We start from the raw sequence: 26,638 nt of genomic DNA on the forward strand, positions 1-26,638 counted from the left end.
GCTCGATCAAGTATATCTCAGTTTTAGAGTAATCATTCATCATGTCTGGTCGTGGTAAAGGAGGCAAAGGTCTAGGAAAAGGAGGCGCCAAGCGTCACCGAAAGATCCTTCGGGACAACATCCAAGGCATCACCAAGCCAGCTATCCGTCGTCTTGCTCGCCGTGGCGGTGTCAAGCGAATCTCTGGCCTGATCTACGAGGAGACTCGCGGTGTTCTCAAAGTTTTCCTTGAGAATGTGATCCGTGATGCTGTGACGTACACCGAGCACGCCAAGAGAAAGACTGTGACAGCCATGGATGTGGTGTACGCTCTCAAGCGCCAGGGACGTACTCTGTACGGATTCGGTGGTTAGACGGCCTTCTACGCTGCAAGCTCAAAACAAACGGCTCCTTTAGGAGCCACCAAATATCTCAAAAGTCACGACCAATAAAAACGGTTCTCCTTACGTGGGAACATAATATGATGATTATCTTTAACCTTTTTAAAATAGATCTTATAGAAGATGCCTTCGCTTTCAGTCAGTTTTTTGGTCCGTTTATTGTCAATGCAATTCAATTCGAGCTTTCAACATGAGAACGGAACACTGAAATTATTTGTTTTAAGAAGAACAAACCAAACTGTAGGCCCATAAACGTTCATATTCTAGCTTCCTGTATGACTTGATTGAACCGCGAATAAGGCACAATTTTGTCGCTTATACGCCCTCAAAGAGAGTTTTGGAAACGAATCGTAACAAAGAAAGAGTGAATATAATTTGAAACAGCGGCTAGATTGACACATCGTGATACGACACGTGTAGTATCCGTTGAATATAATCCTCAAAGTTGGCGCCATTTTTTCAAAGTTATTACTCCGGCAAAGATTTACATATCAAAGAAAAGACCGTTTCAGGAAACACTAAGATTATAAAATTATCATGAAGTGTAGTCTTTTAACATAAGTATCTATTCGTGTAAATTGTTTTTAGCATGGCTTGTGTTTATCAATCGAGTGTCAAGAATCATTTTTTGCTGCGCAAACCGTAGTTATACCTACATCCAGGGCGCAGAAAAAACCACTACATGCATCAATGGTCGCGCGCGCACTGGTATAATTTGACGTATATTGTCATCATATTTACATGCAAATGACTGATTATCGATTACAAGGGCTTCGTCCGACTACAGTATTTGTAAAATACGATGCAAGAAACATTGAAGGAAAGAGAGCTATTGAGCCACACTTCCAATTGGAGATATTAGTCGGTCACCGCCTCGCTTTCTTTACTGGCTTTTTATATAGGCGAGACTTAACGGCAATTTGTAGACTCCACGTTACGAGGGATGCAATTGTTTTAGCATGCGGCAATAAGCCGACCAAATCGTATCGCCATGAGGACAAGTCCTATGTTTAGAGGGGCATATCACTCGCAGTTTTCCAGATTCAAAGAGGAGAGTATAGTAATTATCAAGTGTGGTTTCCATTTGCCACTGAAGTTGGACAAAATTGCGCAAATAAATAAATGTATGAAACAAAAGCGCGGCAGTCAAACGCCGGTTCGTTCTAATTAACAATTTCTTGTCTTTTTCCTTGCATTTGACCTCCGCGTATGCTTGCGTTTTCTGTTAGTATGACGTCTTATTGCCCTCTTAAACTGTTGGTCGCAGTCGCTACATGATTAACAAAATCCGAGTTTTCTCTACTGCATATAAAACCAAGACGAATTTGGCGGGCAAAGTCGATTATAGCGTGCGCAAACCGGCGCTGACCTTCGAATTAAGCAATCAGGAGTTTTTTCGTAGTTTAATAGGAGCAGAGAAAAGAAAATGCGAAATATATACATACAAGTGTCCAGATGAATTTCACTGTTTTAATAATCCTTAGTTGCCAAGGCTTTTGATCAGTTTATTGCTCCCCGATTAAATTTGCGCGTTCAAAGTAGTCTGAATTTTTTTTCGGAAGGTATTTTTGAACGTTTGCCGCACACACGAGAGGTGAAGTTATTGGTCAAGACTTTACAAAATGTAGTGGCTCCTCTGAAAAGAGCCGTTTTTTGTAAATGAAAGCTTATTTAAGCTTTTGCCTTCTTCTCGGTCTTCTTGGGCAGAAGTACAGCCTGGATGTTGGGAAGAACACCTCCCTGTGCGATGGTGACACCGGCGAGCAGTTTGTTCAACTCCTCGTCATTGCGCACAGCCAGCTGAAGGTGACGGGGGATGATTCTTGTCTTCTTGTTGTCACGAGCAGCGTTTCCCGCCAACTCGAGGATCTCAGCGCTCAAGTACTCAAGCACAGCAGCCAGGTACACTGGAGCACCGGCGCCGACGCGCTCACCATAGTTGCCTTTGCGAAGAAGACGGTGGATACGACCAACAGGGAACTGAAGCCCTGCTCGAGATGAGCGGCTCTTGGACTTGGTGCCCTTAGCTTTTCCTTTTCCGCGACCAGACATGTTGATCAAGCTTGTATTCAGACGATGTAGTTTCGTAGAATGAATTTTATGACATAATAAATTCAATATTTATAGCTTGTTAAGAATGCAGAGATGATCGAAAAGCACCAATCACTGCACTGCGCTTTCTTGTATTGAAGGCCTGAGTCAACAAACGACAACCGCAGCCTTTATGACTGATACGGGTCGTTAAAGACAAAACAATCCCAGCTGCGGGAAAGCTACATTCAACCAATCGGTAAACGGACATTTCGATCCGCATATTAATTGATCTCGTCCAAATTTGAGTATAAATACAACGCGCATCAAGAGTTCAGCATTTCAATTTCATTCTGTTAGACAGAAATGGCACCCAAAGTAGCAGGAAAGAAAGGCGAGAAGAGAGCCGGAAAGGCAAAGGCCGGGGCTGAAGGAAAGAAAAAGAGAAGGGGAAAGAGAAAGGAAAGCTATGCTATCTACATCTACAAGGTGTTGAAGCAAGTTCACCCTGACACTGGTATCTCCAGCAAAGCCATGGGCATCATGAACTCGTTCGTCAACGACATCTTCGAGCGCATCGCCACCGAGGCTTCCCGCCTTGCGCACTACAACAAGAAATCAACCATCAGCTCCCGCGAGATCCAGACCGCCATCAGGCTGCTTCTGCCCGGTGAACTGGCCAAACACGCCGTCAGTGAAGGAACCAAGGCTGTGACCAAGTACACCAGCAGCAAGTAACTCGCTGAGTTTACCTCCAAAACCAACGGCTCCTTTAGGAGCCACCAAATGCTATAAAAGCAATGACCAACATGTCCCTATTGCATTGGAGTCCATATCAAATTGACTTTTGATAGTTGATTTTCGCCATAGACAAAAAAAAAAAAAAAAAAAAGAAAACCGTTGAAAGGATCGTTTTTCATTTCATAATCTCGTTGTGTGCCCGAAGTTTAGGTACGAAGTGTCCATGCATATACTCCCTTCCCCCCCGGTTCGTGGTATAAGTCCTTCAAGTAAATTAGCCGCAATTTCAAATTGGAGCTAACATGAAGCGAGTTACAGTGCTTGTCAGTATGGCTGATGACAAATAATTTTCGTATGAATCAATTTCTGAAATATTGAAGATATTCAGCCAAATATTTTAGTATCATTTTTGTAACCGTTTATATCCAATTTTTACTTAGCTTTTTTGCAGCCCCTGAAGAAGGTTAGTTTTGTCTAACCGAAATATTGGGCAATAAAATTACAGACGATGAGAAGTCCAAAGACTACTGCAAAAAAAATAATAATAAAATTATTTTTTTTACTTACTGTCGGATCAGCCTTGCATTTGGTTTTACGTTAAATATTTTTCAGGCAGCTAGATGTATCAGGTGGATAAGAGCCGAGTTTATAATCATCTATAAACTTTGCCATATATCTGTTTGTAAATTCTCCCAACGGACTATATTAGTCCCTAATTTTTGCCTCCCTCCGCGCGTGTCGCGTCTCCTCGCGGGAAATAATTCGCGCGCGCTTGCATAGATCTCTCGCGCTAGTCTTCTTCAGTCACGAATATATCTAACAATTATTCACCAAAGTGGAGGTGAATAGTGATGGATATTTACCTCGCCGCTTCGCGGCTCGGTAAATATCCATCACTTTCACCGACACTGAGGTGAATAATTGTTTTAGTATATACCACACCAGCTGAATAAGAAATGGACCAACTTTACTTTATTTTCAATATACCGACAAATGGCGGGAAATTTTAGAATCTAGCGCGCCGCGCGGTAAGCGATTTCGTATTGTAGAAAGTTCCGTCTCGCTTTCCTCCCCTCCCACTCCTCCCTTTCGGGCTCAGGTAACTCGTTTCAAACCTTTCGCAGACCCTTCGCGCAGCATGGCGGGAAAATACGAAACGTGCATCAATATACCAGCAAAGTTCATATCAGTCGGATTAATTCATTAGATTGACTCAACATTTCGCCAGCTTTTCGTCTTCATTTTCATGTCTCGACCAAGGAAACTACTTCTGTAGGGTTTTTACAAGCTTAGTTTCGCTCAATGTCATTTGACAATTTTCCCACGGATTCTTACGAGAATTGGAACGATGTTGGTTTGGTTTATACACGAAACAAATATGGCCGAGTTTCTTCGCCCCCAGGATACGGATTGAAAGACAAAAAGCATTGCTCGGATTATAAGAACAGCCTGTTCAAAGGTAAGAAAGTAAGCTTGATTATAGCTTAGGAAACTAGAATATGAAGCGTAATACATGTACATTTTAGGAGTCGTAGCGTATAGCATGAAATATACAAAATGCTTTTATTATATGGCTTGTATTTTTTGTTGGTTCTCGTTCCAGCCTGCTCCGTTGGTTTTTCACCCGGGGGGTACTCCAAAAAGAATTGGGTAGGGGTGTGCGGCCCTCTTCCCAAAACCCTTACCCTATTTATGACTAAAATCTGCGATTTTCCCTACCCTATTTATGACCTGAAGTAGCTTCTTCTAAAAAAAATCGAACCCAGGACTAGAGTGCAAAAATATATACCCTATTTATTACCAAAATGGCGGCAAAATGGCTAAAAGCGATACCCTATTTATGACCAAAACAGCCGAAAAACCATACCCTTTGGCGCCGCACATACCTATATATATAGCCCATACAAAGGAGTACCCCCCCCCCCGTGGTTTTTCACTGGGTTCTCCAGTTTTTTTCCCTCCACAAGACAGCCAACATTTCGTAATTCCAATTCGACCAGGAAACAGTCCAGACAAAGAACCATTCTGTGTCCAGATGTCCAATTGAAATTCCCATTTATTTGTTTTGTTAAGTGCTCAAATTTGTCATCCACTTTTAAATGCTATGTGTAGTGCATGCATGCCAGGGTTAACATAACAAAGAAGTTCAGAGCACCTTAATGAATGTGCAGCAAATATGGCTTAAAAAGGAGTGTTTGAATGTATGGAAATCCATGTCAAACAATTTTGGTGCAAAATTATTTGACTTCTGAAATATTAAAACCTTTTAAAAACTGGTTGACACAAACACAATCAGAAGTAGAGTTGGAATCAGAAGCGTAAAGAATCCTACAGTCAAGCGAAAATCATCATCATCATCTTCTTGCCTTAGTAAAAGAAGAAAACATTCAAATTACAAGTCAAGGTATTAAATGGCGAGGAGACCTCAAGAAACCACCAGGCTTATAAGAGAGGCCACATTGGCTGTCATTAATAAATAGAAAATAAATAGAAAAAAAAAACAAACAAAACAAAATGGAGACAAAAAAGGAATTGGAATGCACGTATATGTGTTAAGCTACTGGGGGTTAGGGGGGGGGGGGGGCTGCAGAAGGAAATTGAGGAAATTTCAATGATGTTTAATGAGTCTCTTGACCATCCACAAATACCCTGTGAAAGGGGAATTTGAACAGAAAATCTCAGAACTTTAGGTTCAAACAATCATTGTGAAGGATAATACTGTGAGTCTTATTATTTATCCATATACAGGAGCCAGTTGCTCTGTCGATGCTGATGGTAACACCCACAATCCTTGCTCACTCTTCAATATTTGCCTGGATTTTGTTGCCAAGAACTTGTCCATGGTTGAGTCTCTAGAAGGATTTCCAGATATTGTGGGAGAACAACTGTTTAAGAAAGTACAAGAAAATGATGGATTTGACTCCTGTCCAAAGAATCTGAGGTTGTTCTGCGAGGCATATAGTGAACTTGTCTTGTCAAAGCTGTCTCTAACTTCACAGCACATTCTTGCAAACAGTTACTTGGAATATCTGCAGCTTTTTGTTTCCCTTGTTGAACTTGATGTTAGTCACTGTCGTCTTGGTGATACTCATGAGTTGCTGGCGTATATTTCTCACATGCATGGGTGAGTATTGAGTGTGCGGCATTAAAGTGATGGTATAACCTCAGCCTTGTTCCCAGGCTTTTACACACTTTTGCCGATCAGCTAAATGGGTGACATCATATCAGGCTTGAGAATAATAATACAGGAACTGAGACAAAATTAGAAAGATTTATATGGAGTCACCAGGGCATAACAGCACTAATATCTCGCCCCCAATTTGAAACAAGATGCTGATTTTTGGCAAGTAGGCATTTTTCATCATGGTCTTTCCGAATATACTAACAAATCCCGTAATTTCAAAAATTAAAATTCTTGTGACATCACACTTTAGAACTCTATTATAATTGTTATTATTATTATCATCATCGTCATCATTATTATTATTGTTATTTGCAGTATTAAAACATAATGTGTTTAATAAACCCTTCCACATAGGGCGCAAAGGCATAGCCTAGCATGTGAAATCTCCTAAAAATGGCTGCATCACAAAAGAATGTGATTATTATGTTGTCTGGTTTTCATATTCATGCGTGGGTTGGGTGGGTGGCTGAGATCAACATATAACCTGATAATGGCTGCCAGTGGCGCCTTTACATGCTGACATCCGATCTCAAACCCAAAAAAGAATAATTATTGTAAACTGCCGTGAGGCTATGTGATACATGCAGAAATACATTACCATTGGACAGACATTTCAAAAATTTGGTCAAATGAGCAGATGTTACTTGCAGCTCTACTACTAAATGGCTCTGGCATTGCATGGACTGAAAAGCTCATAAAAGTAGTATAATATTAGATGTTTTTGTTTTTTTGTGTGATCGATGATGATGCATGTTTTATTTCATGCAAGCCTTTAATTAAAGAGCAAATTGATCATTTTGAACCTTTTTCTTCTTCTTTTCATAGCTTGGAAAAACTGAGCCTTAAAGACAACTGTCTTTCTGATGTTGGTGTAAAAAAAATCACACTCCCTCAGCGTCTTCTGAAAGATGGACTTGGAAAGCTTTCTGTTTTGGATTTGTCTTTGAATCCAGGAATGTCTGACAGTAGTGTAAAATACCTCATCAAGATAAATTCCTTGACTGCTCTGAATCTCTCTGGAACTGGAGTAACATTCAAATGTGGGGTCCCTCAACTTGTAAATCAAACCAACTTGTGTTTATCACTAGAGGTAAGTTATTCTCTCTGTTCACCCCCCCCCCCCCTCCCCACCCCCAATTAACTGTGATCTACATGTAAAGGAGAGTGTGTTATACACAACAACAACACTTTATTAAAAATAGACGGTTACAAGGTGCTTATATACCTACTCGCAAATAGCTGAAGCTAGTCGAGGCGGGTAGGTATGTTTATACTAAACTAAATATAAATACATTTGGTGTTTACAACTAAATTGACTAAAATAAAAGTTAAATAAGTAGTAAGCAAACAAGTAACGCCAAACGAAAAAAAAAAAAAAGGGATTCGCTAGCTGATAGAAATTAAAGGATTGTTACATATTCAGATGCTTTTCATTATTTCAAGAATTGAAGAAGGTGTAAGGTAAGCATTTTCTTTTTTAAAATGTTGATTAGTATTTCATGTATTTGTTTTTTGAATAGTTTTCTGTTGTCAGACTTTCTAATATTATCCAGTAAAGAATTTCATAGCCGTGCGCCAAATCGAGAAAAAAAGTTATAAAAGTTTTGACAAGCCAAGAGGTTTTCACCTAGTGCATTTAACATGGTTTGACTTTAACATGACATAGATTGTGGTTCCTCATTGATGGGATGATGGTCTTCTTTGGGTCACCTGCATCTCAGGGTCACCCCACCCAACTTCATCCTGCCACAATAACCAATTTGAACCCTGGCAGGAACTGTTGAAAATTAGTCACAGATTTAAGAATTTTATTTTCTAAGCCTGGATGAAATACCTGTCAAGAGATTCTTTAATTATTTTAGTTCATGCTTTTATAACCGGCCGTCTTGACTGTTGTAATGGTTTATTGTTTGGCTTACCAAATGTGCAGATCGCTAAATTACAGCATGTACAAAATGCAGCAGCAAGACTTATTCTTGGCATTGGAAAGTTTTCTCACATTACACCGGCTCTTTATGAGCTGCACTGGCTGCCAGTTTCTTTGCGTATTGACTATAAGATTTTACTTTTGACTTTCAAATGTATTTATGGCCTAGCGCCAACTTATCTTAGCGACCTTATTAGTATAAAATCGAATTCATTATATAATCTTAGGTCTACTGGTAAGCTCTTATTGGACCATCCCAAGGGAAAGATGCCTACAACATTGGGAGCAAGATCATTCTCAGCAGCAGCTCCGAAACTCTGGAATGAGCTACCTTTGGAGCTTCGTCAAGCAACATCACTTGACAGTTTTAAATCTTGACTTCAAAAACCTATCTTTTTAAGAAGTATTTTTATAGTTTGCAACTTAGTTTATTTTATTCTCACGATAATGTATTTTCGTTTTCTTTTAAACATATGATTGTAAAGCGCTATTGATCAGCACATGTAAATACGCGCTATATAAATGGGTAAATTATTATTATTATTATTATTATTATTATTATTATTATTATTATTATTATTATTATTATTATTATTATTATTATTATCATGGAATTTATGTACCCATGCAGGGGTTTCATTAAGGACACTGCAGCTACCGGGCAAATTGACCATCTGTGACCACAACTTTGTCCGACTGCTTTTAACATCTAAACCAGTGTTTTCAATTAAAGAACATAACCAAGTTAATCATCCTGCCCAGGTGCAATCACCTCTTGCCCAACTGTTCAAAATGCACATGATAATTTTGGCAGTTTGTTTAAGTATTGTGGCTAAAAAAAGTGAGAACGGATTTAAGCTACAAAAAATAGATGCATTCTGGATTGAATGTGAAAGCCAAGTTTTAAAATCTTTGTAATAAAATTATTCTTTGTAACACATTGGCTACTTGAATAAGAATTTGCAAAAAAAAAAAAAACAGATTAAAAAATACGTAGTGGAGACACAAAGTTATTGGGACTATCAAGAAATGGGTCTCATGCTCTTTGATTCTGCTATTCATATAATTGTTTTTCATTTGAATTATTATAGGTTGATTGTTTCAAGTCAGATAAGGCTTTCACAGAAAATAAAGGATGGGCTGTTGATGTGGTTAATCACTGGATGAAAAAATCAAAGGACCGCGCAACAAGCAACAAAACAACATGTAATGCACTTGGAGAGAGGAGAAGGAACTTTTACAAGTCAACACGATCAGACATGATTCAGAAGTTGACAGAAGCCAGGAAAAGCACAAACCCCAGTGAACTACCAGTGATCATGTTGACTTTGAAAGAAAATCAACCGACTTATTTACAGTCCATAATGATACAGTGTCATACTGTGCAAAAAGGAGGCATTAAGAATTTGGAGGATGATCATCCCAGAAAGAAGCTGAAGACCAGTGGTGGTCTTATTAAGTCTCCCAACATTAGCACTGAAGAGGCTTTAGAGGATGATTTGTTCAAAGATTACTTAACCTATAACAGCGAATACAAGCTTGTAAAGAAACAAGGGTCTTTGTTAGAGTCGCTGGATTGCATCGGATAGGTGAGTGATATCAGATACATGTAATTACATTGTATATAAAGGTGAGACCAAGAATTTGAATTTGAATTTTTGAGGCCACAAGGATCTTAACTCCAAAGATCACTGTTACTAGATACTAGATGACCACTCCTGTAACTTTCCTAAGGTGTGCATCTCATAAAGACAGAATTATGTCCTGTCAATCTTTGAACCAGAATATGCTTCATTTCAGAACCATTACATCCAAAGTATAGTTTATGACTATGTTTACAAGTGTCAGTTATCGACTATACTGTTTTCTTTGTTTAAAGTAAATTTCTGTCAAAGCTCTGTCTTCCTTCAGACTAGGGAATTTTCCTGGCAAATAAAAATTTAAAAATGTTGAAGTAATAGCAGTATATTTATATTAATTTTATGGAATTAATTTTAGATTGCTTTGTTTAACCAGAGACAGGGAAGTGTTCGGTAGATTCTAAAATCAAACAGAATTTGAAGAAGGAGCATCATTTCCTAAAATTGATAAAACAAAAAAGGGTCCAAGGCTACACATTTAGAAAAATAAGCAAAGAAGACTGCAGCTTGCTGGTATCTAAACATACCCTGCATAGAGCCCTACCCACCCATGGCACCCCAAAAAGAAAACATTTCGAATGGCTACACACACAGTGTAGGCCTTTGTTAATGTGACAGTGTAATAAAGTTATGGAGGGATTGTACTTGATTCAATTTCTTCTTATAAACAGTAGCAGTCGGGAAAAAAGCATGATGTAAACTTGGTTGAATAGGGACATATTTGGGTTGATAGTTTTTAACCTGAAATGGTTAGAGCATCAGTCCTTGGCTGGTACTGTAGAAGTGATAGTTAACATTTTCAAAATGTAAAGAAAATTAATGATGCAGCACTTAACACAGTATTGGCAATAACAAAATTTCGTTTTATTAAAAACATAACCATGCTATTAACAATGCGCATGGAACTCTTAGAATTATATGATTCCTGTAAGCATAGCAAAACTATTAATTATAGCAAAATGCACAGATACGGACTAAAATTAAGCAAAAATGTTACAAAACTATGGTAAAATAGAAGCTATTGTATTATACAGTTTACTTACGAGGTGAATGTGCGGTGATAAAATACATTTGTCATTGATGAACAAAATAATTATTAATGTTTGACAATGTTGATATACTCGTGCTCCAAGTGATATGTACATTACGATGGTAACATGTGTTTTGCACTAAGGATTTCAGGGAAAGTAAAACAATATTTTAGACAAAAATGTCTTTTCCACTCCAATGAGAGCTTGTCAAAAAGTTCCAAATTGCAAATGAGCATAAACTAGTATATTAAATAATTATATTTCACTTATCTGTAACAATAATTATTATTAATCCTTATTTTCCTTTCAAGTTATAATTTTTATTAACAGCGTTGCATCTTTCGGTGAAATTTTGCATTTTATAAGAAATAAATTATTATGTAATTATTAGTCAGTTAATGCAACTAATTGAAAGTGCTTTGATTATTACGCTAGCGAAAATACAAAAATTGGAGAAATGCAAGTCTGAAATGTAACCATTACATGCATAATGGTAGTTGACGCAACCAACTCTTCAATTAATCTTTGTTTAGAAAATGTATGTATTGATCATCAGTATTAAAATGTACAGGTGCAATGTTTCTCGGCACGTAATTGTAATCTAACGAAGTTCTTTCATTGATAATTGCATTAAACTACTCCATATTTATATTACAATAAATTACTCATTCTCTTAAAACAATGCTGCAGTAGCTAATTTATTTTGTACAAAGCTCCTTTTCCCAAATGACGGCCACCTTTACACCAAATTAGAGATATTTAAAGGTGAATCTGTTCCATTAAAACATTAAAATAAAAGTTAAAAGTTAAAATGTTAATGAGTGTTCACAGCTTTTGGATTCGCAATCCCTAATTAAACCTCCAATCTGTTGAGTGGGTCGCTATGAGATTTGGTATATCAATGACGACTACTTCTTTATTTGCACAGTGAAGTTTTAATGGATAAGATTGACCTTAGCTTATCTCGTATAACTTTGATGTGAGGCCAGCAATGCACCCAACAATGTTACTCTGAGAAAATGAAAATAAACTAAGGTTGTTTATCTCTTGACCAGTTCCTTCTGTCACTCAAAGTTGTATTTATCAAAACAGAACTTCTCATCCAATCTTGCCATAAATTTATATGCTAACATTTTACATTTGATGTTTTGAAGCAGTAGCAACATTCTGAAAAATAAACTTGAATTGACCCCATTCAAACTCAAGTACAGTTGATCAGGGAAATACTGAAGCTCAGCCTTAACTCAACTGCACATTTAGCTGTTCATGCCTCATGGAATGTATAAACAATTTTAAAAATTCTAATAAAAATGCTCTTCCCTTTTGATAATTTCCATAACTATGAAAGTCAACCTGCCATCTTTGTCTAACTTGTGTGATTCCTGCTCTCACACCTTCCAAAAACTTTATTTTTATAGCAAAAATAATTCTTGGAATTGGGTAGGTTTGTCAAGTCCAGTGTTAATGGAATTCTACAAACTACCTTGGAGTTCCAAGTTATTTGGCAAGGTTCTCCTTGCCTGTCATTTCTCCGTAGCGACAATTGTTCTTCTTTGGTACAAAATATGAGACAAAAGATGCACCGTCACTTAAGTTTGCAATGCCGTCCCTCATGCAAGGTCGGTTATCTCCACTGACTGGCGAACCACATTAGTTATGTTGAATATCCACTTGTCAAAGGTTTCAATGTGTCCTCAAAAGTTGGAATTTCTATTGTGCTTAATATTTGGGTATAGCGAAGGGAGCCTTGTTCCTCTTCCATTGTCGGCGTACTCGCTCTTGCAACAGGTTGAAGTGGTGGCGGCGGGCTGAACTGGCTGTACAGATTATCTGTGCCATACCACGCACTCTGGGCATCAACATGAGCAAAACTGTTTTCAAGGGCTAGCTTCTTCTCGGTTGTCTGCCGCAGAGTATCTAATGTCTTCTGCCGCTTTCTGGCTTGATAGTCGTCTATGAAACTGAAGTCAGACAAAGGGCGTGTCACTCCAGCGCACAGTAGCTCTCTTTTGGATGGTCTGTTTCCTCTAGGTTTCTGTTTTGACTAAAGAGAAGAAAGAAATATTGTTACACACTGCCACATGTCAAAATATGTGCACTAATTTTCAACCACGTTTGCCAGATATCAGAAGAAAATGGAAAGAACAAAAATAGCAGCATTTTGTTTCCATAATAGGAAACAGGAACAATTGCTGAGGGCAAGATTGAAATACAGCACATTTGTGATTATTGAAACTGTCAGAGAAGACTAAACACAAAACTATTAATTAGCAAAGGGATTGAATTACTTGGTATTAAATGTCTCCAACAAGAGGTGTAGAGTTCAGAACACTACTATTGTTTCTGCAGTATAATGTTCTATTTCTTGCCCTCTAATCCATTGCAGATTTACCCCCTACATTTTGTGAAGCAAAGTTTCTTGTATTGAGTGATGACAAAGTGGTACAGACCACACTCAAACTTCCTATCTTCAGACAGAGCATATGATGACAATTCTTGCCAGTTAATTGACCATTCACATACATAGGTACGTCAGGCAAAAAATACCTTACGCCATTTCTTCATGAACCGAGATTTCAAGAAATCATGATGACTTACCTTTGCATTTGAATTCTGTTGAGGCATCTTTCCATTTGCGTGCTGTTTAAAGTGCTTTCTGAGTGAGCTTGGATCAGTGTACCTCTTTGGACACCCAGGAACTTGGCAAGCATATGGTTTCTAAAAAGGACAACAGGAAATTATTAATTTTACGATGAATGTCTCATGCCTCTTTACTTTTGAGTACACTTCACAAAACTCTTAAGTGAGACCACTGTACTGAAAGCCATTCTAATTTATTAGTTCCTTGCTGTTGTGAGCACCGTTTACAGTAGAAATCTATAATCTAAAATCTTGCTTATCTTGAACTTTGCATTTTCTTGGACATGAGGCTAGGTCCCACACATTTGTAACAGTGTACATAACACTACCTGGATATCTTCCCTGATATTTTAAAATCTATCATATCTGTATCCTTCCCCTAGACTGCAAAACAGACTTGTTTTCCCTTTTGTTAATTTTTTCTATTTTTTTACTTATAGGGGTATAGAAAAGTCCTTCAAAAATGATGGGTCTCGGCAAATTTTTGGGTAGTCTTGAAAACTCTGTGTCTCAAACTAGAGTCTTTGAATCTCGAGCTCGTAAAAAATAAAGCGAGTCTCGGAATCTTGTATTTTGGATTTTGAATCTCGGAGTCTCGCAAGCCAAGTTACCAAGTCTGAATGACCGTCATAAAACAACAACAAAACAAAGAATAGTGAAAAGCGGCTGAACACGGCAATCGCACAGGCTGCGAAACATGTAGGCTTGGATAAATTATCCTCGTAAATTGTCGTATTGTGCCCAAAAAAGAGCAAGGCTAATTTCACGGCGTCTCATGCTTGGATTTTGATTTGCATTGTCTCAGGCTTGGATTTGAAAAAAATAGTAAGTCTCAGTCTTGGATTTTGGCGCTTCTTGAAGTTTACCATTCTTTAGCCCTTCTTATATCATTCTCAAACTCATTAATAATTCATCAACAGAAAACAAAGAAAATCACTACTGTGACTGTGGTTTGGATATGTGTTCCTAATTACCATGACATTTTGCCAACTTTAGCCTTGAATTTCTCCAAGAATTATTGATCATTTGAGAAGCCATATCAAACACTCGAAAGTGTGTTTCATCAGATATCCAAACACCTTGAAGTCGTTTAAAAAAAAGTCAGCTGCGCCTCGTGTTTTCAACCTATTTCTCAGTGTTTGGATATCTGATGAAACACGCCTTCTCGTGTTTGTTATATTACATCAAAAGGCATGAAGCATCAAAAGCATGGATCCTCACAGTCCCACTCTGTGTATACACTTTCTCCAGGCCTTTTGTTTGAAGATCGCACATATTGGTTTACAGGTCAATGCAAATATATGACTGTTTTGCAGGCAATCCCTCTACTCACTGAGAGGATTTTCCCAAAATTGATCCCCGTCATCTTGAACTCACCTCTTCAATATTAGATTAGGAAACGATTAAAATACAGTATTGGCTATTAAAGGTTTGAACTTGCAATATCATGAACTATTGTGTTTGTTTTGTTTGTGAGAAAAGAAAATGATAGTATGATAGACTTCTCCTACAAGCATCATATTACAGCATATTTGTTGTTTTAAACGTTTTCAATGCGACGCTGTCTTTGTTGTGTCGCACTTTTACCCAGGTATCCAAAAGGCTTTGTAGTGCACTGAACTATGTGGTTACAACTTTAGAGTCTGTGGATGAAATTCTGAAATGTGACCATTCAGAGAAAAGCTACTAAGCAGTACTTTGCTGTGGTGCTGTTTATTATCCTGTGCAAGGTGGTTCTAACTTTTGAGTCTGTGGATGAAATCCAAAAGTGTGGCCATTCAAATGAAAGCTACTGAGCAGTACTTTCCTGTGGTGCTGTTCGTTATGCTGTACAAGGTGGTTCTTACTTTTGAGTCTGTGGATGAAATCCTAAAGGGTGACCATTCAAATAAAAGCTACTGAGCAGTGCTGTTGGTTATGCCGTACAACGTGGACAACGTGGTTAATTCCAACATTTGAATCTGTTGATCGTAACATCCTAAAGTGTGACCATGCAAATGAAAGGTGCTAAGCAATCTTTCCATTTCACTTTCACTGTTCAGTTTTCAATCCTCCACTCTAAGGAGGTAACATGTGTATGAGAATTTTCAATTTAATCACAACTTACTGTATCCTGATGTGTTCGCTGATGCTTGGCTCTGTCAGATGAGTTACTAAAAGCCTTTGGACAGCCAAGATGCTGACAAAGATAAGGTTTCTCCCCAGTATGTGATCTCATGTGGATTTTTAGATTCTCTAACCTTGAGAAGGCCTTGTTACATCCAGGGAACTAAGGAAGAAAAACAACAAAAAAAGAAAGTTTAGATTTTTGATGTTTACTTATTTTACAAGTTGATGTAATCAATGCCAGTGGTTTAACTCCCAATTTGTAAAACAGATCTAGAGGTTTTGGCGATCCATCCATTGTTATGAAAAAGTTGACCTTAGCTTGTAAATGCAGACATAAAAAAAAATAAATAAATGGACAAGAGAAATAAGACATACCCCCAAAAAAATTATTTGCTCCCAGTGCAATGAAAACATTTCTTTCAAGAACTTTCTATAATAAAAACATGATTTCCTAGAACTTTCTGGGACAACAATGCAATATAATGCAGGTTTGTGTGTTGACATCAAAAGGACAGAAAAAATAACATTGGAAGAAGTGTGGGAAAAAAGGCAAAACCGTTACCCTGTCCTAATCCTTCATCCCTAATTCTTTAAATCCAGTCTACAGTGAGGCTTTGTCTAAGAGCCACTTGATATTGTCTCATTTTTTCTGGCTTTGCTTTAACATAGCAAGGTAACAGACAAACAGGTTTTGCCTTTTTGTTTTGGTAAGCTCTTGAGTCTAAGTATGTTGTCAAACTCTTAAGTTACTACAGGACAGCTCAGACATTGGTTCTTTGACTCTATAATGATAATAAATTTTATAATAGACACTACACAAGTTAAAAATAGGCAAAGAAAACAATATTTCGCTTTGTAGCCAAATCTGTATTGTATTTCTTGAGAATCACCACAACAGGAAATGTTATTTTCTTCAACAATACTTATATGCGCCTTCCTAGCTAGTGAAAAAAGGCATATTGTGATGACAATATTGAACACATACATTCTTAGCTACAAAGGAAAAGCATTTTTATTTTTAAAGAAGAAGACCTCTTGATCCTATTCAAAATAATACCTAACGTAACTCCAGATTATGCTTGAAAAGCTTTAAAAAATCCCTGCATACAACTTTACTTCGTGCTATCAAAATCAATAAACCATCTATTTTGGTGTGTTGCCTTTACGTACAGAAATAAGATACCAGATTATTTGGGATCTTTTTGTGACTTCAGCCTACAAATTTGCAGCATGTTTACTGAAATTCAACCTCTGTAGCAACAGGTATCATGGATCTAGTATGACAGTCTAATAAACCATTCACTCCCAGACAGAACTCAAATCTCTAAATCGTGTTATAACTTCAAAGACAGTGGAATAATCCTATAGTGTGACCATTCAAATGACAGCTATTGAACAGTTCTTTCCAGTTTCGCTGCTTATTATACTGGCCTATGCTGTACAAGATGATTCTAACTAAATTTTGAGTCAGTGAATGAAATCCTAAAGTGCGACCATTCAAATGAAAGCTACTGAGCAGTACTTTCCTGTGGTGCTGTTTATCATGCTGTACAAGGTTGTTCTAACTCTTGAGTCAGTGAATGAAAATATCCTAAAGTGCGACCATTCAAATGAAAGCTACTGAGCAGTACTTTCCTGTGGTGCTGTTTATTATGCTGTACAAGGTGGTTCTAACTTTTGAGTCTGTGGATGAAATCCTAAAGTGTGACCATTCAAATGAAAGCTACTGAGTAGTAATTTCTTGTCCAATGTTTACTTAATGTGAAAACTGTGTTTGACTTTTGTTTTACCTGCGACCATTGAAGACATTCTACAAACAAAAACGTCTAATAAGCAGTCCCTCCTCTGATATTTCTCATTTTTAAATACCATTTTCAGAAAATAAAGGCTAGATTCAAAATGATTTTCAGTTCTTCGCTGGACACTATTAGAAGATAAAGAATCAAATTTTAAACCTGTAACAAATAGATACATACACATTTTCCAGAAAAACAAAAAAAAAAGATCAACATTTCTCCAATTGTTTTTGGCAATTTTTCGTCTATGTTGTGGTTTAATTTTATCCTTGGTTTACATTTTATTTTCCACTGTTTCAAACTTATTATCACACATTACCATACCCAAGAACAATAGGAAGACAAAATTTTAAAGGATGAATTTGAACCACAACATAAAATTTTTTTAAAATAAGGAATGCTCATTCTACTTGTAACAGTTTTAATAAAAAAATTCTATACGAACGTGTGAATTTAATCCTACCAGCAAGCCATTTCTGAGCTTTTTAACTACAATGACTGACAGTATGACATAGAAACTTAATATGTTCCAGAAAAATTTTCTGTGATCAAAAAATATCCATTTGTGTACTGGAGCAAGTCTTTGTTTGTATATTAGTGGGAGAGATATTGTGTGAAAACTTGGGCAAAAAAAACATGGACATGTAATTGCTGCAATCAAATTTACCACTGTTAGTTTGCTTGAAATGGCCTTGAAGGACAATCAATGGAAGGTTTGTTTGGTTTATGCAACTACAATTTGAAATTAAACAGTATTGTTTGCCCTTTTAAATGTTTTAATACAATGTCGACCGGAGAAAATTAATTTGTAGTTAGGTACACAATTGGACACTGTTGTGTTTTATTTGCTTTGATTCTGAAACTAATAAATGCAAGAAAGGAATAACAACAGAGCAAAAAACGATTAAAACGATGTTGGATCAATATTGTTTTCTTCCTACAAGAATTGATAGATCTCAGTAAAAAACAATTAAAACAATGACTGTTAAATATTGTCTGAAGCTTTCAAAGTTTGAGAGAAAAATATCGTATAATATGTGGTTTCCACAGATGCCGTGACCAACGCGTATAAATGTACAGAAAGTTTCACATTGAAAACAAAAATTTCTAATTTTTCTCAGGTAGTTCGAGGACAACAGAAGGTTTTAGGCAAGGTACGATATTTTGGTGATTTTCAGCGCCAGGTGGAAACTTAAACAGACAAAAGAATCCTATCAATCACTGTTCTATTCTGTACTGAAAAAAACTCACAGGTATCGCTTGAAATTTTTTGTGAGAAATATTAATAAAAATGGAAAATTTTAATTTTAATTAAAAGGAACCTATTTTAAGGCGCGCGTAACTTAATTACGAACATATTTTTGACAACATGTATCTTGAACAACGAGAAATTGCTTTCAGTTTGTTTTCTTGAAGTTTCTCGAGAGCTCGTAAAATGAAATACAAAGGAAATATGTTAGTTAATAGTGTCACAGTCTGAAAGCAGGTGGTTTGGTAATGTGTTAAAAAATCCGAACTAAGTATTCCGTGACCGTCAGCTCACGCAACCTGCGGGAAACGTGTTTATTTCCAAGGTCATTTAAAAAACATTCATAACAGCGAGCCGAAACTATCACCCAGCAACCCACTCTCGGAGCTATATCCATTTTTAATTTAACCAAACCAAATTAAAGCTGTACTTCTATTTGAAAGAAAAACAAACTTGGAGTATAAAGCGACTATTCACAAGAGCTCTTGTTTGTGCTTCCGACAACTAATGTACCCTCTTTCAGTGTACACAATTTCTAATCACATTCAACATACACATGAAAGAATAGGAAATAAATCTCGAGGAGGTGTGAAGCTAGATTCTTTTTGTTCTTATAATTTCATTCCTCGTGTTAAATTCCGATCTCAAACTTTTCAAGACTTAATGGTATACAAGAGTTAAAAGATTGGTTGCATAACAATTCTATTCGGGCTCCCCGCCGTTCCAGCCACATGGAACGTATTCAACGCTCTTCAACAAGTCAATTTTTTTCCGGCAAAATTCACGCGATAGAACTTTCTTAGCGGAAGATATCACATCTCTTAAATCTGTGTCGAAAGTGTTGACCTCTAACAGCCATTTAAAGCGCTTCAGACAAGCTTAGAACTGTTTCGTGATTGACTAGATCTCGGCCTTGGAATTTTGTTTTCCTTTTCCACTGAGTCGAACCGCAAGTATAACAAATATGTCATTGATTTTGGAGCCCTAGAGGTCTGAATGAAAGACAAACAAAGCTTGTATTGTGTCTTATGCAAATGCTGTAGGAACCCTGTCGTGAGTTCGGTTAAAATGCCTTTCAGAGGGCATCGTCACCACCAGATACCGCGAACGGTGCTGCCTTTTGTAACTCAAGATGTTGTATTTGACCGCAAGCTTGGGAAATTGTCAACTCATTTCCTGGGCTTCTCGCTTCGCAGCGTTTTCTTTCCGCCAAGAAACAATGGACTGTTCGCTGGATCAAAGAAATGAAACTCGTGTGACTTAAGCCATGAAAACATGATTAAATTATTCCCAAAGTGACATGTCAATGCACTCGTGACGTCGCTTCGTGCAGAACGCCTTGAATCGATATTAAACAGAAAGCCGCTAAGTAAAATTCACTGGCACGTTTTATTTTGACAAATTCGCGTAAACAAAGCCCAAGCGCTCGATCATCATTCTTCTTAATCAATACAAAGTGAGAAATTTCTAAAACTCGATGTTTGACTCGACTTCTTTGTTGATCTTACAAATTGAGAGTAAAATCATTGACGCGCGACCTGTTTGATAGAAATATAAAACTCAACAAACAGTTTGTAATAAGTTTGTTGTACATACCGTACATCGATTAGGCTTCTCTCCCGAATGAACTCTCATGTGAATGACGAGCTTATATCTATAAAGGACAATAAAAGACAACATTTAATTTTCACTCAGACATCCTATTACGCATACTAAACTCACCTTGAACAAAAAACTACAAGCTAAAAAAAAAATAACAAAGCAAGTGTTTTGTTACCTTGCATTGAATGCCCTCCTTTGCCTGCTACAATCTTTCCAGTAACAAATGTAAAGATCATCTGCTTTCCTTTGATCGATGTGAACCTTCTCGATGTGTCGAACCAAGTCATCTCTTTCAGAATAAACACCATCACATCCAACCCACTTGCATGGAAATACAGTGTTCTCTTCGCTTGGACTGGAGCTAGATTCCTGCGCGCTCGATGCCACTGTCGAAGGCTTTTTCTCCTTAATCGAGTCATCATTATTCCAGCTTTTCTCGTTGTCGTTTTGAGTCGCTTTCTCCTCTTCTTCCTCTCCTTGCGGAGGCAAAAACTTGCTGAAATTTTGCAGGTGTTCCTTGAGAATCTCTTCAGACTTGGTCCGCCTTCCAGGCCTGAACAACTGCGATAGTTTACTTCGCGGATCGGGCACCACTGTCACATTAGGCGTGATTGACTCGGCTTGGTTGCTCCAAAGCCGGTAGTTCGCAAACGATCTCGAGGTGTAGTTCTGATATGCTGTTCTCGATCGATCAAATGGACTTGCTTCTGTCGGCGTAATCTCCGAGTCCGACTCACTATGGGCAAAAAATTGCCGCGCTCGTGACGGCTGACACGGGCTCCCAAGCTCTGAGTCACTGAACACCGAACCACCAGTCGAAAGAGCCGGCGAGAAGTCATCCGTTTGAAACGCCTGTTGTCTGCCATTGAGGAAGTTTCCTGCGCTTTCATGAGTCGATCCCGACCAGCTCCGGCTTCTTGGTGCTTCTGGGTAGCTATACTGTACGGCCTGGCCATTTATTTGACCGCGGCCCTGTTGAGAGCTAAACCGAGACACGGCGACGCCATTCTGCGAGAGTTCAGACGTGAAGTTGGCTTTCTCCGCCAGTTCTGTTAAGCCAGCTAAAGGGTTCATGCTAATAGACTGTGGACAATTTTGAAGTGTTGGGGATAAACAATTGCTTCCAACGCCTCGAGAGAACGATGCGGTGGAATTTTCGGCCGCAAATCCATTTGTCGTGTTACCTACGTTCGCAAAGTTTAGACCAGCCGTTGTGGACATTCCACAATGTGTATTGTGCCGCGTATAATGGTAATCAAACATATGGGCTCCCCTCTCCGATAAAATCATTCTCTCGCCTCCGAGCCCGGGCTCAATTTCTTCTTGGTTAAATGAATTGAAACTACTGAATCCTCGCATCCTCGATGCTAAACATCTTCCACGCTGGTCTTGGTTTGAAACTTTCGTCCCTGCTGGTTGAGATCCATACAACCCTCTTCCAGGGGCATACATGCTGAATGGCGCGGGGGACTCGGGTTCCGCGGAGCTCTCAGATCCGCTTTTCTGCAATTCCGCAGTGAATGTCTTAATGCTGGTTTCCTGAAGCTGTTCAAGATATCTGACCGTGGCGGAATAGTCCTTCAAGTCGACATCAGTATTGTCTTCTCGCATCACATTCCCCTATAACATTCAAATCGTAGAGTAAACAAGGTGAAACAAATGAGCAGACTCAAAGAATGCGTGCATTCCTCTTAACTGATTCAAGCTGCTTTCGCGCGCTGAAGAATAAATAAATTTCGCGGAACGATCGAACTTTAGAATTATCCTGGTTACCTTAGGCGGGGAATCAAACAATTTGGCCTCTAAACCCACGCGCCAAGTTCAAACGCGAGATAATAATACCATGCAAAAGCATGCAAATTACTAAGGGAAAGAAGGCCTGCTCTTATCTTTACACACGAGTGGAAAAACAAAAGAAATGCTAAACTGGAGTTCACTGTACGCCACCTGAGTTTTATGGATTGGCCTCAGCGGCTTTCTGCAGGAAACCCCTATGATTGACACCTATTCATCAGCGTCGCTATGGCGACTAATTAAGACTTATTAAATTTCGTCGCCTCGCCAATCACTTTTCAGCTCTCGACCTTGAGAGGCGGGGAATTGGTTTTTCGCAGTCTTTTAGCCTGGTTGGGTTTCTCCTTTCATCTTCCGTCCGCGATTTTCCCGTAGGCTAAATGGCTTTCCCTCGGGTCAGTATGCCTGGAGATATCACGGTGGCTTTGATCATTCTATTGGCCAGCGCGCTATTTTCAGATATGCATTTGAAGGGTTTCATTAACCACGACGTGAAATTGACAGTTGCTGACAAAAGCTGCGTTACGTACGATTTCCGGTATTTGTTTGGCATAAACGCTCAATTTTCGCAGTTGATTAGTTTAATATTTTACCCAGCTTTACGTCATAAACCGTACGAGTTCATCATTTGAAGAACCCTCACCAGCCTTTGATAACATCACTTTGGATATTTACGCTGTTTATGTCGCAGAAACATTCCTCTAAGAATAGACCACGTTTGTCCTCTTATGACAAAAATAAACTCTTGTCCACCATATCAAAAGTTATCAAAAGCAACCGGTAGATAAGTTTCGTATTCACCAGTAGGCAAGTTTATTATTCAACATCCCCGTGGCTATCTTGAAATGACCACTCCTCGGCTTCTGAATTTCAAGATAGCAAAGCGTTTTAAAAACTAAAAAGCGAACCGCCGTTCTTAAGATCCGCTCTGTCTAATGGATGTTTTTCTTCTAATGAAATTTTGATATCCGCCGGGCGGAAAATTAAGCGCGTACAAGGAAAACATGGATTTCTTCTAGCGCCGAACGCAAATAAACATATTTACCCCGCCACTAAAGCTCCACACATTTAACAAACAGTTGGAAACAGATGCGTGTCAACCGAAAAATCGCACTTTGTCTTGGAATCATGGTTCCGGGGTTTCTTTTCAATTTGAATTAGCAAGACATGTCTTTTCGCTTGCCGATGTGAAACTGGCGAAGCTTCACTAGTATGCCGTTGGCTTCACCTCGATTAAATCACAGAGAACGTGGTCTATGCCCGGTCTATGAAATCAACACTGGGACAGTTGCCTTCAAGTCAATGCAGAATGGTAGCTTTTACCCTAAGTTTATCGGTGTACAAATGTCTCTTTTCGTACGTGTCGCGCGTGATACTATAACACATTGAGCGCATGATGAATTGCTCATCATAAGAAAAGTAAACTTGGAGGACAGGTTTCGCGGGCAGGAAACCTCAAATATCTGAAGCATCCGTGAATCTAGCCCGTGTTAAACGAACCTTAAATGATATGCATTGAACTCTTCATAGTACTTCACTCGTCAAGTGCATCGTACTGTACTGTACGGTTAGCTAGATTCGTATGTAACGTATGATAATATCCATAACCTCCATCACAATCCGTATTTCCCGAGCGATAAAATCAGTGATAAACCTTATAAATTAATTGACTTGCCACTTTATAAAATCAGACTAATTTGATAGAAATCTTACCACAAAAGTACGCACATGTCCAGTTTGTTTTGCTCGCAATGCTGCGGCGATAACTCGCACTCAACTCCCTTTTTTGCACGTCGATGCTTATTTCCCCAGTCACAAGAGGTCGTATTTTCCCCGGCATATGGTTTATATCTTATGTCAACGACTGGAAACGACGGAAAGCCTGAACTAACAAGAAGTATCGGTTCGCAACAAAACGTTTCCGGAGCATGAGATATTATATGGATGACAGATACGAGTCACTAATTTCGCTCTTTTGATCTCTTTTTCATCTGAAAATTGTAAAATATAAACATGGCTAATACCTATTTGTGAAAAATCAAAACGCGCGCGCACAATACAGTATGAAATAGGCTACGCATTGGCTTCCAGTTGAACGATAATACTTTTGAGTTTTTCCGCAGACTTAAGTTAGAACGGCCTTGTACAGCACCACAGGAAAGTACTGCTCAGTAGCTTTCATTTGAATGGTCACACTTTAGGATTTCATCCACAGACTCAAAAGTTAGAACGATCTTGTGCACCAAAGTAAACAGCACCACAGGGCAGTACTGCTCTGCTCGCTGTCTTTCGTTGGATTGATTCAGACGCAAGCATAAGAGGACTTATCGAAAACAAACAATCATAAAAATGTAAGGATTATAAAAGTTAACAGTCCTGCTCTCGCTTTACCGCATTTAAATGTTATCCAAAACAAAAACAAAAAACCTTTTGGCCATCTTAATAGCACTTGTCTTTTTAAAATCTATTTCGTGTCAATAGCACCTTGACATTTTGCGACCTTGAAAACTGAGCTGCTATGCCTAGAATCAGAAGAAAGTTAAGAAATTTGCAAGACTATGATATTTCAATTTCACTCACAGTCTACTTAAAAAAATCGTAGGTTATCTTTTCCATCGCCAAAAAGCAATCTGTCGATTGCCAAAGCAAAGCTGAAAACCTCAAACCCAATTGAAATCGCATTAGGAAACCATTACAAAAACACCTTGTACATTACCTTAGCCCTCGCGATAATATTTTTGTACATCACGCGATCAATCTAACAGAACATTCAACTATTTTGTCTTCTTCAGTCAGTGAGTCATTTTTTCCACCGCCCTGTGTTTTTCAAAACATCTTTGGACAATAAAAACTTAAAAATGGATTTTCTGCCTCCAACCACTCAAGATTGCCTGAATTAAATCGAAGCCACCGGAGAACAGTAGAAATCTACACCACCCGGTATGATCATTGCTTCGAAGCGGATGAATGATTCGAATCGCGTGTTCCGGGTTTTTAATAATAATCCACTCGGCAGAACTTACGCAAAAGACAAACTTGGAAATAGCTGTAACTTTTCTGCCCCTCTGTAATAAAATAGCACTCAATGTCAACTGCGATAAACAAAAAGCAAGCTTCATGACTTGTTTTTAAAAAAATTAATCTGTCGATTTTATTTGTGCAAAATATATATTTCCTGTAAATGTCTGCCAATGAACCTCTTTATACCGCGAGCTATAAGTCTGTTTTGTTTTCCACAGTATTTCAGGGAATTTACTCACTGCTGGCCTTGATTGAGCCACACAGGATTCATGCTAAAATCTTTCGTTGGCTTGATTTTTATCATGAATGATCTTTAAACATGTTTTAGCTACTAAAAGCGCTCGTCAGATCAGAAAGCCTACCCTCCCCCCCCCAAGCGGCGGTGGGGGGGGGGGGTACTCCTCTATACAAACTATATAGGTATGTGCGGCGACAAAGGGTTTGAATTTTGAGCCGTCTTGGTCTGAAATAGGGAATAGATGATTTAAACCATTTTGGTCTGAAAGACAGAAAACGGGTATAGATTCTAGAAACGAGGTCTGAAATGGGTACCGAAAATTTACATATTTTGGTCTCAAATAGGGTCAGGGTTTGGAGAGCCGAGCCCCACACCCCCACTCCCCCCCCCCCCCCGCGGGGGATTACCACGGTATAACATTTTTTTGTTCTTTTTGTAGATGGCTCTTATGACATCAGTTGGTTGATTTTTCCAATAATTGGTGAACGGAAATCAGCGATTTTTCCGCCGGTTTTCAGTTTTGCTTTTAGTCGGAGCGAAATCTTTCTAGAGACTCAGAAGTTAGAATCACCTTGTACAGCATAATAAACAGCACCACAGGAAAGTATTGCTTAGTAGCTTTCATTTGAATGGTCACACTTTAGGATTTCATCTAAAGACTCAAAAATTTAGAACCACCTTGTGCAGCATAATAAACAGCACCACAGGAAAGAACTGCTCGGTAGTTTTCATTTGAATGGTCACACTTTAGGATTTCATCTAAAGACTCAAAAATTTAGAACCACCTTGTACAGCATAACAAACAGCACCACAGGAAAGTCCTGCCTAATGGCTTTCATTATCATTTCATCCACAGCCTGAAAGCCAAAAACTAGAGCAATCACCCGTTTCCCAGCACAGGCTTATAGGCCGGTAAAAATGGCGGCTCTTAAGTACCTCTTTGATTTGCTACAATGTTGCTCAGTGGCTTAATTGACATGGCATGCCGGTTCTCATGTTTGAGCTTCACTGATGAATGTATCGTTATTGGCTTCCGTTTTTCCGCTCAAGTGCTCTGCCAGGCGAAAGAAATGGCCTTAAAACGAGATTTACATATGAACAAGCAAGTAACCGCTCCATGGCCTTTGAAAAAGTTGCTTTTCTTAGTTTCACCTCACATTGCATCAAATGAAATTGAACTCGATTTTCTGTCCCTGTTAACCAGTTGTAAGCGAGCGCAAGATTCGTATGCCTTTGTAGCTGTTTCGTGAGCCGA

At 38.5% G+C, this 26,638-nt stretch overlaps 4 protein-coding genes and 1 pseudogene across 15 annotated transcripts in view; 3 read left to right on the forward strand and 2 right to left on the reverse strand.

Moving 5' to 3' along the window:
- Window positions 1–32: 32 nt before the first annotated feature.
- On the forward strand, window positions 33–444 carry LOC146475478 (histone H4). The gene has a single exon (XM_085115866.1). The coding sequence runs from the start codon at window positions 42–44 to the stop codon at window positions 351–353; it is 312 nt and encodes a 103-aa protein (XP_084971992.1). The 5' UTR covers window positions 33–41; the 3' UTR covers window positions 354–444.
- A 1,392-nt stretch (window positions 445–1,836) lies between these two features.
- LOC146475479 (histone H2A pseudogene) lies at window positions 1,837–2,637 on the reverse strand (annotated as a pseudogene).
- Window positions 2,638–2,762: 125 nt separating this feature from the next.
- LOC146475480 (histone H2B.1) lies at window positions 2,763–3,652 on the forward strand. Its single transcript, XM_085115865.1, has one exon. It carries the CDS (start codon window positions 2,778–2,780, stop codon window positions 3,147–3,149), a length of 372 nt encoding a protein of 123 aa, XP_084971991.1. The 5' UTR covers window positions 2,763–2,777; the 3' UTR covers window positions 3,150–3,652.
- A 652-nt stretch (window positions 3,653–4,304) lies between these two features.
- LOC146475481 (leucine-rich repeat-containing protein 42-like) overlaps window positions 4,305–26,638 on the forward strand; it is a 62,405-nt gene continuing 40,071 nt past the window's right edge. For 6 of the 7 annotated variants that reach the window (XM_085115901.1, XM_085115904.1, XM_085115903.1 and 3 more), the window contains exons 1-4: window positions 4,305–4,611; window positions 5,901–6,276; window positions 7,162–7,426; window positions 9,355–9,852. In XM_085115901.1, the coding sequence (XP_084972027.1) occupies window positions 4,455–4,611; window positions 5,901–6,276; window positions 7,162–7,426; window positions 9,355–9,852 (1,296 nt within the window). In that variant the 5' untranslated portion in view covers window positions 4,305–4,454. Of the gene's footprint in view, window positions 4,612–5,900; window positions 6,277–7,161; window positions 7,427–9,354; window positions 11,294–26,638 lie in introns of those variants that run through there. The other variant, XM_085115900.1, reaches the window with a different exon arrangement.
- Window positions 10,746–26,638, reverse strand: part of LOC146475482 (uncharacterized) — a 29,507-nt gene continuing 13,614 nt past the window's right edge. For 4 of the 6 annotated variants that reach the window (XM_085115891.1, XM_085115890.1, XM_085115892.1 and 1 more), the window contains 5 exons: window positions 20,506–21,950; window positions 20,325–20,382; window positions 15,682–15,843; window positions 13,533–13,652; window positions 10,746–12,978 (listed from right to left, as the gene is read on the reverse strand). In XM_085115891.1, the coding sequence (XP_084972017.1) occupies window positions 12,589–12,978; window positions 13,533–13,652; window positions 15,682–15,843; window positions 20,325–20,382; window positions 20,506–21,950 (2,175 nt within the window). In that variant the 3' untranslated portion in view covers window positions 10,746–12,588. Of the gene's footprint in view, window positions 12,979–13,532; window positions 13,653–15,681; window positions 15,844–20,324; window positions 20,383–20,505; window positions 21,951–22,103; window positions 22,285–23,837; window positions 23,982–26,638 lie in introns of those variants that run through there. The other 2 variants (XM_085115895.1, XM_085115894.1) reach the window with 2 other exon arrangements.

Source organism: Pavona decussata, unplaced genomic scaffold (assembly GCF_977016875.1).
Source record: "Pavona decussata unplaced genomic scaffold, jaPavDecu1.1 SCAFFOLD_84, whole genome shotgun sequence".
Lineage (NCBI taxonomy): Eukaryota > Metazoa > Cnidaria > Anthozoa > Scleractinia > Agariciidae > Pavona > Pavona decussata.

Excerpts from the sequence above, each read along its gene's own strand:
- LOC146475478 (XM_085115866.1), top strand. The coding sequence starts at position 42 with ATGTCTGGTCGTGGTAAAGGAGGCAAAGGTCTAGGAAAAGGAGGCGCC.
- LOC146475480 (XM_085115865.1), top strand. The coding sequence starts at position 2,778 with ATGGCACCCAAAGTAGCAGGAAAGAAAGGCGAGAAGAGAGCCGGAAAG.